This window comes from Fukomys damarensis, unplaced genomic scaffold (assembly GCF_012274545.1).
Source record: "Fukomys damarensis isolate Sample0158 unplaced genomic scaffold, DMR_v1.0_HiC HiC_scaffold_5, whole genome shotgun sequence".
Lineage (NCBI taxonomy): Eukaryota > Metazoa > Chordata > Mammalia > Rodentia > Bathyergidae > Fukomys > Fukomys damarensis.
Window position 1 is genome coordinate 42353167 of NW_022900917.1, and position 17304 is coordinate 42370470.

At 34.6% G+C, this 17304-nt stretch overlaps 1 protein-coding gene across 1 annotated transcript in view; it reads right to left on the minus strand.

Annotated features, from left to right (window-relative positions):
* Positions 1-17304, minus strand: part of CUNH8orf34 (chromosome unknown C8orf34 homolog) — a 358931-nt gene that overhangs the window by 245729 nt on the left and 95898 nt on the right. The window contains 1 exon segment of the mRNA XM_010611479.2: positions 4965-5137. Within this exon segment, the coding sequence (XP_010609781.1) occupies positions 4965-5137 (173 nt within the window).

Here is a 17304-nt window from a genome sequence, read left to right on the forward strand (position 1 = left end):
CAATTTCGTGAGGGCTGAAATACGTGCTTTCTTAAGTCTGATTAAAATGTGTGGCTTGATTACCAATATGTCTGAGGGCGAGAAGAACTGAATATAGATTAAGCCCCAAATGTTGCCTAATAGACATGGAGTCCATGGATAACTAGTATTATGTTTCATGTAATTATTTGAATTTTCATATTCTACCTAAACAAATAAATGTTCTGAAATAAGTCACTGATTTATGTAATTATTGACCTTAAAATAGTTTGTCCAAAGGTATAATTTTTGTATATTTTAAACATATTTGTAAGGATCCTGGTCTTTAATTGCTTTTATTATAGCATTCCTAAACTACTTAATTTGATTTTATCTCTGCCATGTATTTTATATATTTTCTGTCATGACTACAGTGACCAAGACAAAATTTGGTGTTATTTTGTTATTGTTCTTGGGTTTCATATGTAAAAGAGTAATCCATCTTCAATTCATTTTCTTTCTTCTCATCCTAATTTATTTTCCATCACATCACCTATCACTACTTGACTTTATGGGATATATTTGTGTATTCACTTGTTTATTGTTTGCCTCTCCACGAAAAAGGAATATTTCCAGTGTTTGTTCACTAACAAATTAGAAGCAATTTGAGTTTTAATGAAAAAGAAAACTTCTTAACAGGAAGTGAACTTGGCTTGTATTTTAATATGTAATATATTTATATCTAAATTATAATATTTCTATTAATTTTATGGCACATTTACAACCTAATAACTGCTTAGTTAACAAAGCTGATTAACTCTGGATCTATAATATTTATAGATATTATTCTTACTCTAATAAGGTTGTTCAGCTTTAAAGGAGTCTCATTAGGTTTTCAAGGCTTGATGAGCCTATTTACAAATGCGCATTTAAGATTTAACTGGTAATTACAAGAAATTCATTACACAGCTATTGCAAGGTCTAATTAAGATAGCTTAAAATATGATCAATAGGCTTATTAAACTCATACTTGTTTACACTTATATTATAAATATGTGATTATTTTTATAACTCTAAATGTACAATGATTGTATACATCTCCCCACTATCTTCCTAGACAAGATATAGCAACTGATGCCAGCAGAAGGCATCTGACAAACAGAAAGTCTTCAATCATTTCCCAAACCTTCTCTCTCTTTTATGAACCCCTCTTTCTTCTCTGGCTCAGATGCTTCTATTTCTTTTCTAAGCTCTCCTAATTCTGAACTTATTTGAGAAAACAAGAAGGACATGGCAGAAATATGTCCACTGATGACATACAGCATTGTACCTGTGATTTCCATAGATTCCATATGTTCACAAATCTCTTGAATCCTGTCCAGAGGCCATCTAGGGGTCCTGGACTTCATAACAGCATCTCTTCTCTTATACCTTTAGTTTCTCTATATTGTTCTTGAGATTACCTTCACTTTAACTAGCACCTGACCCTTTATATATCAGTGATGTGTACCAAAGTTTTTGACCCTCTTTATACAATGTTGTACTGGGGGAATGGGCCAAGAAAAAAGTTGAAATATGGCATGTGTTTAAGAAAACAGCTCCAAGATACTACTCAGCCATAAAGAATGATAAATTAGACTTATTCATAGGAAAATGGATATATATTGAGGATATACTCCTAAGTGAAATAAATAAGTCACATATGTGTAAATACCAAATACTTTCACTGGTGTGAAAAACTATAATGGTACATAAGATCCTAATGATATAATTTACAATGTGAAATAGGAAGAAAGGGGCTAGAGGTGTAAGGAAAGTGGGAAGGGTAGAGGAAAGGGAATAAGGGAAAAGACAAAAGAACAGGAGAAAATCAAAACATGGAAATAAAGTATTTGTAAATGGGGAGAGGAGGAGGGGGTGAAGGGAGGGAAGGGACAAGGAGAAAAAACGAGAACCAAGACCTGTCATGTAAAGGCACAAGATCCCAATGATGAATGTAACTGCACTGTACCTAAAATGTACTAATAAACTCAATGAGAGAAGAAAAAAAGAAAAAGAAAATAGCTCCAGGGAAATATTTCAGGTAGGTTTATGATCATAAGACCCTCAAGGTGTAATATGCATACATACACACATGTGCAATTCTGCATGTATTTGGAAAGATACCCAACAGAGGGATGGCTGGGTCAAATGGAACCTCCAGTCCAAGCTCTTTGAGGTATCTCCATATTGATTTCCATAGTGGTTGCACTAGTCTGCACTCCCACCAACAATGGAGGAGGGTTCCTTTCTCCCCACAACCCCGCCAACATTTGTTATTGTGTGATTTCTTGATAGCAGCCATTCTTTGTGGGGTGAGGTGGAATCTTAGTGTTGTTTTCATCTGCATCTCTCGAATGACCAGTGATGTGGAACATTTTTTCATATATTTTCTTGCTGCTGAGGGTCCTCATTTTTAAATAAATTTTTATTTTATGTAAAATAAAACAAAATTTCACAACAAGATACTAAAAGAATAACAATATCCAATAGACTGCATCATTATCTTCAAAATAGCACACAAGACAGACAAAAAAGGCTTTCTCTTACAAAATAGAAACATAATAGCACAAAACTTTCTTTTCAGTGAATTAGGAGAAACTGGTAGTATAAATGAAACTAATTAGCATATATATTCTTGATACGTTTCTTCTAGCAGATATCTATAACAGCATGCCTCCTGACAGATGTCTATTGATAGTAACTATGTGGTTTCCCCAGTAGGGAAAGAAAAATGGATGAATTCAGGCTTGAGAATCAAAATTGAGAATCAGTTATTTGAAGAGTCTAGAAAGTGTTTGCATCAGTTAGTGTTTAAGGCTAATAAAATTAAACTAATGCTATAGGTACAGAGTCTAGAGCCATTAAAAAATTTCTGACCCTCTCTATTTCATTCAAATAAAATCTAATGCTATGTGGGTTATTGGTACTATGCCAGGAAACTTGTTTTGTATTAGAAGATGGGAAAAATAATTTCTAATCCATTTCTTCTCTACATGTAATTCAGATATACACATTTTTCTGATATAATGGGGCATCTTAGGCAGGACATTACCACTCTTTTATGTCAGAGGTAAAATCTTGACCCATAATTTAAAGATAGAGAAAAATAAGGATGAAAACAGCTTTTCAAGACAAGTATCTGAGAGAGAACTTTGTGAATTGAATTGTCTGAGAAAAGGACTCAACAAGGTTTGCAGAAAAAAATTCTTAATATTGAGTATTCTAGAAAGAATAAAAACTCACTGAAGCTAGGAAGAAAATAAAAGCACCAACATTTGCAATAAATATCTCTGATTATTATTATGACTAAATAAAAGCAAAATGAAAGTTGACATTTCCTTATTTTATATTTCAGAACTAAACATTGAACAATAAATAAAGATAAAGGTCTACTGGGCTTCATAACTCTGGTATTAAAAATAAAATTACTTTCACTGACAAGTGAAATTGATCTGGCATTTCACAAAAGAAGATAACTGGATTTTAAAAATGAGTTTCTTCTTTATACAGGACACTTGAACTATTTAAATAATTTAAAAGCTATTTCTCCTGGAAATTGAATCAATTTTATATATGCCTGAAGCACACTAACGAGTATTCTCAACTTCTTCCCCTCGAGCCAAGGAATAAGTAAAAGGAAAGAACCTCTGCAAGTTATTACATTGTAGAAAGTACAATTGTCTCTTTGAAGAAAAAAATAGTTATCAGTTGCCACTAAATTTCATATAGGAAATACCAAGTTACTGTGGCCCTGTCATGCATAGAAAAGTCTTCATGGTGATTGGCTAATGATAGTCAGAGAAAGTTTAAGTTCTTGTAACATTTTAATTCATGAGTATTTAAATTCATTTTCTCATCTTCTTTAAGACCAAACTCTCTTAGTGCTTTTCACCCCAACTTGCCTGATGTTTTCATTCATTTTTTGTTTTGAGTTGTGTCCATTGCAGTCACTACTGACAAAAAATAGTTAATGTTGAATATGCTTGTTCTAATAAATATGTTCTGGGCATTTCAACTTTTACAGTACTTCATTTCTACCAATGTATGGATACTTAAGACCAATCTGTCACAATTTGAAGTATCAGGGCTCTGAATGAAATCATTTTTGTGTACTTTCAAGTTCACAAATTGTCATAGTTTTAAAAATTAAAGGAAAAAACTAAATAAATAATATTCAGTCATAGTCCTCCACTAAAAATTTAAATGGTCCTCAACCAAGAATTGTCTTTATAGTCCACATTAACTCTACTCATTATAGTCCATCCATTATACATTTAATAGTTTTATTGATGACTATGTCTTTCTAGTATATCAGAAGCCCCCCCTCTATAATTCTTAACAGCTAACCACTTGCTGTTCAATAATATAGTAACTTGAGACTTACAGTTTATGACCTTAGAATTATTTCTCCATTGGTTTTAGTGGCAAAAAAGATGGTAACCACATAGTGGTAAGAAAACAATCAGGGGGGCTGGGGATTTAGCTCATCGGTTCGGTGGCCTGCCTTGCAAGCACAAGGACCTGAGTTCAATCCCCAGAACCAAAAAATAAATAAATAAATAAAAAAGAAAGAAAGAAAGAAAGAAAACAATCAGGGCTGGGGATATAGCTCAGTGACACAGCACCTGCCTGGCAAGTGCAAGGTTCTGAGTTTGATCCCTGGTATCAATTAAAAAAGAAAAAAGAAAACAATCAAACCCAAGGGCAAGTATAATAACACTCTAATTTTTAAAACAGAGAAATTAAGTTTTTAATGGACAGATAAAATTTTACTTACAGTGTACAATGATATTTTGAATTTATATATGTTGTAGAATGGTTAAACCCAGCTATTCTTTAGCCATAGTAGAGTCTATCAATTTTACATGTAAAATTACTCTAATAGATTTCATCAAGATCACGCTCTTGGGTTTACTTTACCTTTTAACGATTAAAACAGAATACTGGAAGACATCTCATCTTACCTTCCTGCAGCGCTAGAGCCACTATCTTCATTTTCCCACTGATCGTTTTTACTTCTTGGAACTGGGGGCTGCAGCATTTCAGCAGCTAGTGGATCAGCATCATTTTCTTCTCTACCAATCCATTCTCCGATCACACGAGGCCTCAGAAGAGAAGAATTAAAAGCCACTGTTTCCTGAAGGAAAAAAGAGAATGTGCTGTCTTAAATTGCTTTTTCATTTTAAAAGGCAAAAAGGAAATAACCTCCTTTAGTTTTGACTGCTTACTTGGACCAAAATGTTCTCTTTTATTTCTCTGATTTGATGTGAAACTTCAGTTCTCTCCATATCTACTCAATGATCTGTTCTACTGTATATGCCTTATGCTAATTTCTAAAGATCATTGTGATCTAGGAGTGAAATACTGCAATTTCGTATGGAAGATCACATGTGTGTTCTCAGAAAGGAGGAGTGGGAAGCTTGAACTATCGCTAACTGGGGACCATTTGAAACTTACAAGGATCCAATATAAAAGTTTGAAGCAATGAAGTTACCAGTGACTGGTGTGACATGCTAACTCAAAAATTTTAGTCTCTTTTTATGCACGTGAAGTGAGGTGACTCATTCAATCATACAACTTCGGTATGATGTAGCTATGAAAATGGTATTTACACTACTGATTACACGTGATTCTAGGGATGTATTAAGTGGGATAAAAAAGGTAAAAAGCATGATCCACAGTGTGATCTTATTTTTTTATAAAGTCATATGGGTTGATTTCTACTATCCATTCACTAATTCATAAATGTGTTCTTTCTCTGATATTTATGAAGACTCGGTATTGCAAAGAACTGTTTGATATTCCAGAGCAATACTAAATAAGAACAAAAACACTATGTGTGTAGTCTAGGCTGGACTTGAACTCACTATGTAGCCCAGGTTGACCTTGAATATATAGCAGTCCTCTTGCTTCTGCCTCTCAAGTGCTTGGATTACAGGCGTGCACCACCACGCCTGGCTAAGAATAAAATTTAAGAGAAGTTTTATCCAAATGTAGGAACTTCAGGTGATTTTAAGTTTTTCCATGTATTTTCAATATTTTACACAATAAATATGTACTTGTCTGGTCATTTTTAAAATACCTTGATCTGAGAAACACATGTTATTTAAATTATGTTTAGCAAAATGTTTTGGATAGAGTCTTAATTCCTTAATTCCTTAAGAATTCAGAAGTGGTGCTCTGAGTCATTACAATTCACAATACTATGTGAGTCTAATTCACAATTCAATACAAAAATAACATGATAATCCATATATATAATAAATAGTTAATGTATAAGCACAATATAAAAAAACACATAAAACAGGGTTTAGAACATATTTGAAAAGCATTTCTCCAAGTGATGACAGAAAGTTGGATATTATAATATTGTTTAAGCCTACATGAAAATATAGCTGGTAAACTGTAGTATGAGTGTTTTTATAACAACAATTTTTTTGGGGTGTTTTGTTTTGTTTTGTTTTTTGAGACAGGGTTTCACTGTATAGTTGAGACTGACCTGGAACTCACTATGTAGCCCAGGCTGGTCTCAAACTCACAGGGATCCTCCTGCCTTAGCCTCAACCTCCTGACTGCTGGGATTACAGGCGTGCATCACCACGCCTGGCTATAACAACAGACTTTGAGTTAAGAAAACAAAGAACTCCAGGAATTACAGCTATTAAATCATGCAAACAATTTAATGTTTTAAAATAGCTGGAAAGGCATATTCATTTGCCACAAATTCAAAGAAAAGTAATAAAAATTATAATAATAATCTATATTTAATCTATATTTATTTTTAAAAGCAGATTAGGGCAAAGACTTGTTTCCAAATTTTTAAAAAAAACTATGATATAATTCAAATCTCCCTGCTAAGTTTGTGCTCCTCCCCAATTTCATATTTTGAAATCCTAACTCTGACATGATGGTTTTAGGATGAGAGGCCCTTTTGATGTGAGTAGGTCAAGGGCTGGAGCCTTCGCTATGAGATCTTTGCATCTATAAAAGAGGCCTGGGAGAGCCCTCCTTGATCCTTCCAACAGGAGAGGACATAGCAAGTCTCTGAACCAGGAAGTGGACCCCCATGAGACACTGAATCTTCTGGCCCCTTGAACTTCCCAGCCTCCAGAACTGTGAGAAATCAACCGTTGTAGTATTTATAAGCCACTCAGTCTTTGGTGTATTATAGAACAGCCTGCCTGTACTGAGATACTCCCATCCCGGTCTTCCTTGTCTAACTCAGATAGTCAATATTTCAGACTGTAGATTTTGTCCCTGTAGGACAAAACAGACTCAACTTTGTGGTTGGAGCATGCAAGCAGCTCTAGATGGTATAGAAACAAACATGGCCATGTTCCGATAAAACTATATTTTATAAAAACAGGAAGAGGAGGCTGGGGTTGTAACTTAATGGTAGAACACATGCAGTTTGTGCAAAGCCCTGGGTTCAACCCCAGCCCAGCAAAACAAAGCAAACAAACAAACAAACAAACAAAAAACTATGAACTTATCTATAGCTCCAGAATCCATTTTGACCTATTTTTCTTTGAAATATTATTCTTTGAATATCATTTTCTCCAACTGTAAAATGGAGGTGATGGGAACTATAAAACTTTTTTATCAAATGAATCAGTATGTAACATAGTGAAGCTATGAAATGCTGTGTATATGCTAAATACAGTTATTTAAGGACACAGATCCTCTTCAAACTATTTCTATATATGTGATGTATCTGGAAGTAAAATGGTAAACAAAATTGCCAAATTGGTCAAGTTGGGTAAGAGTAAATGCTTAGTTCTAAATATGGGTAGAAGAATAGCAGGGAGTTGATGGTGTAGGTTTTCACTGTATAAAGTTTTATTTCATAAAGTAACAAAGAGGTTGGATAATTAAGTCAATGTGATTAATCTTATATGCATAATGGTTTAGAATTGGGCTAGCAGGTTTGCCTTGCTCTAAATACAACAATAGCATAAGAACTGCTTCGAAGAAACTAACCACTGAAACAACAGAAATGAGTGGGGTTAGGCACTGTAAACAAAAAGAAATGAAATACAATTCAGAGTTAGGTATGTTAAAAAAAAGTTGAGAACTGCCGAGAATCAGAAATAACTCCTTTATTGCTTACTGGGAAATTAAATAAAATAACAGATACCACTGCTGTTGGAAAGGAGAGCATAGAGGGAAGGATAAATGGTTTGATAGTCAGGATGTTTAACTCCCACTGGCAGCAAAAATTTAGTGAGAAAGCCCAGGAGCAAGGCAACATGAAGAGCTTTTGTAAACAGGGTCAAGGGGTTAGAAAGTCAATATTTTACAAGTGAAAAAGGACTCTAATACTTTTACATTTCTGCACAAACCTCTTTATCTGCTAAAGTTGGTGACAAGAGGAAGCAGAGTAATTCCACCTTTAAAAAGTGTTGTATCTCTTTGAAAATTATTGAATCTAGTCTATTTACATGTAGATTAAAATACTCAGCCACAAAAAATGAGAAATTAGATTCATTCATGGGAAAATGGATACATATTGAAGATAAACTCCTAAGTGAAATAAATAAGTCACACGTGTAAATACTGAATAGTTTCTCTGGTGCAAATAAACTATAATGGTACATAAGAAAGATGGAAGTAAAGTGTTTGTAGATGGGGAGGAGAGGAGGGGGTGAAGGCAGGGGTAAGGGAAAAAAATGAGAATCAAGACTTGTCATGTAGAGGTACAAGATACCAACAATGAATGTAACTGTACTGTATCCCTAAAATGTACCAATAAACTCAATTAAAGCTGAAAAAAAAAGATCCTAATTAGATAATTGACAATGTGAAATGGGAAGAAAAGGGCTAAAGGTGTAGGGAAAGTGGGAAGGGTAGGGAAAAGGTAATAAGGGAAAAGAAAAAACAGGAAAAATGAAAATATAGAAATAAAGTGTTTGTAAATGGGGAGGGGAGCAGGGGGTGAAGGGAGAGAAGGGACAAGGGGAAAAATGAGAACTATGACCTGTCATGTAGAGGTACAAGATCCCAATGATGAATATAACTGTACTGTATACCTAAAATGTACCAATAAACTCAATGAGAGAAAAAAAATAGATTTATCTTTGGCTGTATTATTTAGATTTGATTAAGCTAAGTAAGCATCTTTACATATATCTCTCTCAAGGAGCTCTAGTGAGGAGATCAATGCTTAATGTTGCGTTCATCAGACTATAAACATCAATACCTAGAAAAATTAATGTAAAGATGCCCATTGAACACACAATGCTTTCCAAAATATCTTAAGCATGTGGTAAACAAGTCATTTAAAATTTCATGGATAATCTTTGTAAATAGGAATTATTTTTTAGAAATATAAAAATACATTTTCTATGCTCTTTCCAAGTAAGAGGTTCTTAGACATTGAGATTATTAAGCAAGCATAGTTAAATTTAGTGAGTAAAGCATTTTTAGTCACAAAATCTCCTAAAGGTCACAGATTTGCTTGGTACAGCCCATCAGCATCAAGCTCACACATCTAGGAACTACATATTGTATCCCAGATCAACTCTTGCCAGGAAGGCTGTTGTCTATGGCTACCTCACAGCGAGTTCAGCTGATCTGACCATGGGCTAAATCCTATTACACTTGTTTTAATTAATTAAGTTTATTGGTACATTTGGGGTATGCATATGATCATATTCATCGTAGGGGATTTATACATGTAAATGATATATCTTGGTTCTTGTGCTTTCCCATTCCACTTCCCTCCCTTCAACCTCTCCATTATTTTCAAAAGCTTTGCTTCTATTTTTTCTTTCTTTTCTCATTTTTTAATTCCCCTTCCTTCCTTTGGCCTATCCTCCTCTCTAGTTCTCCTTTGAAATATTTCTTCCTATTTCACAATACCGATTATATACTTTGATCCTCATTTACACTTTCTGTTTCTCACACAGGAGGAAACAATGCACTATTTATACAGGTGTGCCCAATTTATTTTATTTAAGAGTATGGTTACAAGAGTTTCCATTTAGCTATATATCTCAAGTTTACCTTTCTTTATTAACGTATTTTAAAAAACTACATCTTTATCCATTCATCAGTTAATGGGCATTTGGGCTGTTTCCTTGATTTAACTATTACAAACTGTGTAGCTATAAACATGAATATATCCATGCATATATAGCTGTGGTATGATGCTTTTACTTCTTTTGGAAAGATACTGAGCAGGGGAATAGCTGGGTCAAATGGAACCTTTAGTTTCAGTTTTTGAGGAATCTCCACACTGATTTCCACAGTGTTACACCACTCTACACTTCCACCAACTATGGAAAAGTTTTTCGTTTTTCCTACAACTCTGCCAGAATTTGTTATTGGTTGATTTCTTGATAACAGCCATTCTTTCTAGAGTGAGATAGAATCTCAGTGTTCTCATTTGCATCTCACAAATGACAAGTGATGTTGAACATTTTTTAATATATTTACTTGCTGTTTCTACTTCCTCTAAGAAGAGTCTATGTATTTCAGACGCTTCATTTTGGATTGGGCCTTTAAATTTGGGAGTCTGATTTTTTGGGGTTCTTTATATATTCTAGAGAGTAGTCCTTTGTCTGAGGAACAGCTGGCAAAAATGTTTTCTAACACTGTGGGTTGTTTTCTCACTCTGTTGGTGGTTTTTCTTGCTGTGCAAAAGCTCTTTAATAAGATGAGATTCCAATTGTTCATTCTTCGTTATAGTTAGACTGATATTTTGTTCATAAAGTCTTTTTCTATGCCAATGTCTTCAAGAGTTTTGTCTACCCTATCTTCCAGCAGATTTAGTGTTTCTGTTCAGTATTTAGATCTTTGGTCCATTTTAGTTTTAGTTTGATGCATGGTGAGAGATATGGTTCTAGTTTTAATCTTCAGCAAGATGAAACCCAGTTTATCCAGCACTATTTATTAAACAGGACCTTTTCATCAGTGAAGGTGTTAGGCTCCTTTTCTTGAGTAGGTCTGGGGTAGTTTTTGAATATTCTTATCTCTTCCATTGATCCTTAGTTTTTTATTTATGTATTTATTTATTTATTGCCAGTGCCATTCTGTTTTTAACACAGTAGCTTTGCAGTATAATTTCAAGTTAGGGATTGTAATGCCCTGTGCCTTGCCTTTGTTGCCAAGAACTGCCTTTGTTATTCTAGGTCTTTTTTGGTTCCAAACAAATTTTAGGATTATTTTTTCTAAATCTGTGAGATATGCTATTGGAATTTTTATTGGGATTACATTAAAAACATATAACACTTTTGGAAGTATGGCCATTTTCACTATATTGGTTCTTCCTACACAAAAACAAGGGATATCTTTCCATTTTCTGATATCTTCTTTGATCTCTTGTTTCAGAGTGCTGTAATTTTCAAAGTAGAGGTCTTTTACTTACTTCATTAGATTGATTGCTAGGTATTTCATTTTTTTGGATGTTATGGTGAAAGGAGTTCTTTCTCCAGTTCCTCTTTCATTCAGTCTGTTATTTGTGTACAAGAAGGCTATTGAATTTTTTAGTTCTGACCTGGTATACAGCTACACAAATGAATTTGATCATGAAGTCTAGAAGTCTTTGGTGCAGTTTTTGATATTGCCTATATAGAATATCATGTCATCAGTAAATAATGAAAGTTTAACTTTCTTTCTTTCTTTCTTTCTTTCTTTCTTTCTTTCTTTCTTTCTTTCTTTCTTTCTTTCACTTTCTTTCTTTCTTTTTTGGTACCTGGGATCAAACTCTGGTCCTTGTGCTTGTGAGGCAGGCGACAGAACCACTGAGCTAAATCCCTGGCCCTAACTTCCTCCTTTCTGTCCTTATTCCTTTTATTTCTTTTTCTTATCTAATTTCTGTTGTTAATGCTTCCAGAACTATATTGAATAAGAGTGGTGACAGTGGTCATACTTGTCTCTTTCCTGATTTTAGAGTGAAAGTTTTCAGTTTTTGTCCATTTACTGTAATGTTGACTGTTGGTTTGTCATAAATGGCTTTTATCAAGTTGAGATAGAGACAATCTATTTGAATTTTCTGTAGGGTTTTTATCATGAATGAGTGTTAGACTGTCAAAATCTTTTTCTGTGTCTATTGAGATGATCATATGTATTTTTTGCCCTTGACTGTTAATATAGTCTATTGCATTTATTGATTTATGTATGTTGAACCATCCCTGCATTCTTGGGATGAATTCCACCTTGTCAGGGAATACAATTTTCTTAATGATCTGCTGCATTCTGTTTGCCAGTATCATATTGGGGATTTTTGTGTCTATGTTCATTAGGGAGACAGGCCTGTAGTTCTCTTTTTAAGTTGGATCTTGCTCTAGTTTGGGAACAAGGTAATGTGTTCTTCCAGGAATGAATTTGGAAATGTTGCTTCCTTTCACTTTCATTAAGGAGTTTAAAAAGGAACAGCATTATTTCTCTAAATTTCTTATAGAATTCATCAGTGAATCTGTTAGTGCCTGGGCTTTCTTTGTTGGTAGGTTTTTAATTACGTGCTAAATTTCACTGAATGATATTAGGTTATTTAGAATTTTAATATCTCCTTGGTTCAACTTTGGTAATTCATATGCATTGAGGAATCTTTCGGTTTCTTCTGTGTTCTCTATCTTATTAGAATACAGGTTCTCAAAGTAGGTATTGATGATCCTCTGAATTACTCCAGGAACTGTTGTGACTTCACCGTTTTCATTCATAATTGCATGGATTTGAACCTTTTTTATTTTCCTTTTTTTATAAATTTGTCTAAGGGTTTTTCAATTTTATTTAATCTTTCAAAGAACCAACTCTTTAATTCATTGATTCTTTGTATTGTTCTCTTTGTCTCAATTGTATCATTTTCTGCTTCAATCTCTGTAATTTCCCACTTTGTATGATCTTAGGGTTTGACATGGTCAAGGCTGAGGTTCAACATTAGGTTGTTTATTTGAGCACACACTTGTCCTAATATGGGCATTCCCTGCTATGAATTTGCCTCTTAGGAATGCTTTGTGTCCCATAAATTCTGGTGTGATGTATTGGCATTATCATTTAATTGTAGAAACTATCTAATTTCTTCTTTAATTTTACCTTTGATGCATGGCTGTTCGGGAGGGTCTTATTTAATTTCTATGTGTTTATGAAGTTCTTGCAGTTTATTTTGCCATTGGTCTCTAATTTCCTTGCACTATTGTCAGATAATAGGTATCAGATAACTTCATTTCCTTTGCATTGACTTAAGCATGTTCAATGAGCTTGTATGTGATCTATTTTGAAAAATGTTCTGTGTGCAGCTAAGAAGAATATATATTCTGCTGTTGTGGGTTGAGACACTTTGTGGACACTGATTAAACCCATCTGTTCAAAAGTTTGGTTGTTTTAATATTTCATTGTTGATTTTTTTGTCTATTTGTGACAGCAGGATATTGAGGTCCCCTACTACAACTGTATTAGTGCTTACTTGATTTTTCATGTCTGTTAATGTTTGTTTTATATAGGTGGGTGCACTAGTATTTGGTGCATATCTATTTATGATCGTCATCTCTTCCTCTTGGATTATTGCCTTTACAAGCATGTAGTGACTTTCTTTGTCTCTAGCCTTGGCTTGAAATCTCCTTTGTCTGCAAGTAGAATAGGTACCACTGCTTTTTCCAGATTCTTTTCACATGGAGTATTTTTTTCCATCCTTTGACTTTCTCTCTATGAATTTCTTGTTCTATTAAATATTTCTTGTATGCAGCATATTGTTGGATTTTGCTTCTTTATCCATTTCACCACTCTGTTTCTTTTGATTGATGAAGTACCATTAATATATAACTAATATATATATATTGACTTATTCTTGTCATATTTTCTTCTTGATGGCTCCTCCTCTCCCCCATTTATTATCTTGCCTTGTCCAATGGATTATTTGGGGGTTGATGGAATTGTAATTGTAATTTTTTTTCAATCTAGAATATCCTTCAGAACATTTTGGAATGCTGGTTTGGTATTCATGAAGTTCCTTAAGAGTTCTTTGCCATGGAACCTTATTTCTCCCATTTTGAAAGATAGTTAGGTGGAATTCTTTGCTATTACTTGCCTAGGTTGTTGATTATTTATCATGGATAATTGGAGCTCTATGACTCACATAACCATATATCAAATTCGTTTTCCCTGTTTGGGAAATTTTCTGCCATTACTTCAGTGAACAGTTGTTTTGTTCACTATTTTTGTTGTTGTTGTTGTTGTTGTTCTATCTCCTACTTTTTCATTGACTCAACCTAACTTTAAGTTATTCTTTGCATCACCTAACAGCTGATGGATTGATTTCTCAAGGTCCCTTTCTATTTTTGAGAAAATTTTCATGTTTGCTAACCACAATCTTGTCTTCTATAACTGATATTCTGTCATCGCATTTCCTCATTCTACTGTGGATACTTTCAATGGAATTTTTACCCTCTTGGTATTTGCTTGAATGTGTTTCATATATTCCATTTCTTTCCAATGCTAGGTATCCATGGTTTCCATCAATTTCCTAAGCTCTTCTATTTCTTTTATTTGTATGTGCTCTAGAGTCACTAATCATGCCTTTCATTATGTTCACCACCTCTGTAATTATCTGAAAAATTATTTCTGATTTGATTTTTTTCTAGAGGCTTTCATCTGCTTTATTACTTCCACTGCTACCACTTCAGAGAGTCCAGGTGGTATGGCTTTGCCTTTGGTGAGGTGGTAGTCAGGTTCACATTTTGTTTAAGTGTCTTCTTATTTCTATTTTGTTGTTGTTGTTGTTTTGGTTTAATTCCTGCATTGATGATTGTAGATTGCTTATCACAAGTATCGTTATTGCTAGCATTCAGAACTCTTAGGAAATGACTACTTCTCAGAGGTGTCTTCCAGATATAACTGGCTTTTGGACTTTGTTTCTGTTGCAAGATCCTACCTTTTCAATTTATTGAGGATGACTTGGCTTAGCCCATGGTTCTTTGACACTGGTCTGTAATATTTTTAATGACCCTTAGGCAATCTCAATCTTGTTATACTAGGAAGAACAACTAATTAGAACAATTATGTCACCTTGGCTAAGGTAGTACAATCAGCAATAACAATAGCATCAAACATAACCTAGAAAATGACAGACAGTGGTAATTGTCAATTAGCCACATTTAACTGTATGATCTACATTTGTGGTTAAAGAACAAAATCTAAAACAAATCAGAAAAATATTTGCAGTATATAAACATGCAATATAGTGAATTTAACCTCTGGGAAGAAAATGTAAAAGGAGTTGGTGGTGGGGAATAGAGAAACAGAAGAGGAGGAAAAGATTAGGAGCAAGGTTAGAGGACAAAGAAAGTTCATGCAAACTTTGGGAAACTGGTGAAGACAGGAGGGAAATAAAGAAAAAAGAAATAAAAACAAAAACAGAACAAAACAACACCAATAAAAAACTAGAAACCATATCCACACTCCTATAAAAATAAGAACAAGAAAAAAGAAAACAAAACAAGAACAGAAACAAGAGAAGAAAAAAAAGAAAACTATTAAGAAAAAAAAATGTCTACTTCCAGGCATGTGTCTGCTGTCACTGGTAGATATGTGCAGAATGCAGATCCTTTTTGATTAATCCCAGTAAGCCAACTGTGGCTTTGCAATGGGGTCATGGGCAATTCTAGCACTTTTAATTTCAGGGAAGTTCAGGCTAGTTTCTGGCTGTGAGGCTGGAACTGGACCTGTGGAGCCTCCAACACTTCATGCTCCCACACTGGCTCAAACTGAGCTCCCCAAACTCCTGCAGGTTTGAACTCAGACACTCACACTGGAAACCACTAGATGAAGCTAGCCTGTTCTGATTTCTGACCTCACTTGGCCCCTGTTCCAAAATGGCTATGGCAGACTGTTCTCCTGGGGGACATCCAAACCCCAACAGCTCATCAACCACCACAGTCCTTGCATACACCACTCCACTCCACTGTTGCATTTCTCCATGGAGGTTTCTGAGGTTGCCAGTAGCCATGTTAGATCGTAGATTCAAGCTGCCTTCCCCAACATTAGTCCCGGTGCAGGAAGGAGGTGTGGCCTGTTACCATTAGGGATTTCTTTTGGGGGTAATGAAAATATTCTAATTTTTGATGGTGGTAATGATTGCACAATTCTTTGAGTATGCTAAAAAGCAATAAACGTCACTTAAAAGGGTGGATTTTATGATATGTGAATTATATCTCAATAAAGCTACTAAAACATTAAATTTGTTTTCAGATTATTCTATTTTATGGCAGAATAGAATATGTCATGCATTTGGGATGAAAGAGATGAGGAGTCAGAAGTCAGATTGTATTCCTTATAATTATATCAAGAACTAGTGTTGAGATGTTGAGCAAATGACTTAATCATTCTAGCCTGTATTCTTATTTGTAAAATACAAAAAAAAAAAAAGTCATGTGCTTAGATTGTTGTCAGAACCAAAATTTATAAACATACCAAAATACATATAGTATAATGCAGCCCTAATAGGTACACATTCTCTCTTTTCCTTGTCTTTTATTTTCTTCATCCTCCTACATATGACCAAAAAGTTTACTGCAAACTGACAATGACTATAAAGAATAATAAAGGAGAAAGGAACCCTTCTCCATTGTTGGTGGGAGTGTAGACTGCTGCAACCACTACGGAAATCAACATGGAGATACCTCAAAGAGCTGAAACTAGAGGTCCCATTTGGCCCAGCCATCCCTTTGCTGGATATCTTTCCAAAAGAATTAAAATAATCATACCACAGTGATATATGCTTATAGTGGCAGTTTGTAATAGCTAAAACTTGGAAACAGCCCATTTGCCCATCAGTTGGACACTGGATAAAGAAGATGTAGTTTTTCTATAAAATGGAATACTGTAAGAGCCTGACTGAACCAGAGCGACTCCATGTTGACCAGCAAACGACCTAGAGACTGTCACTCCCCCATCCCTTATAGGATAACTAATAATTAATTGTGAATTGTTAGGTAACTGCTTTGAAGTAGCTGGGAAACTAAATGGAAACTGTAGTGAACACGGAGACCCAACATAAATCATGCCACTCCTTACTTGCCTGTAGTTGAATGTTCTGAACATTATAATCTAAGTTGTAAATGGAACAATGGATAATCAATCTGCTGATCATTAGTACGTGACGGTCAAGAATATGCTTGATGATCACTAGCTCAGATCAACTGATTCTTTGCCTTTGTCCTCTTCCTGTAAGTTTTAAGTGTAAACCCCCCCTCAGCCCTATATAAAATGGCCTCTGTTTCTGAGCTAGCAGCCTCTCTGAGCTACTTGGCTTGGGGAATGCTGTCTGGCCAGACTAATAAAGGCCTATTTGCCAACTTGCCTGGTGTG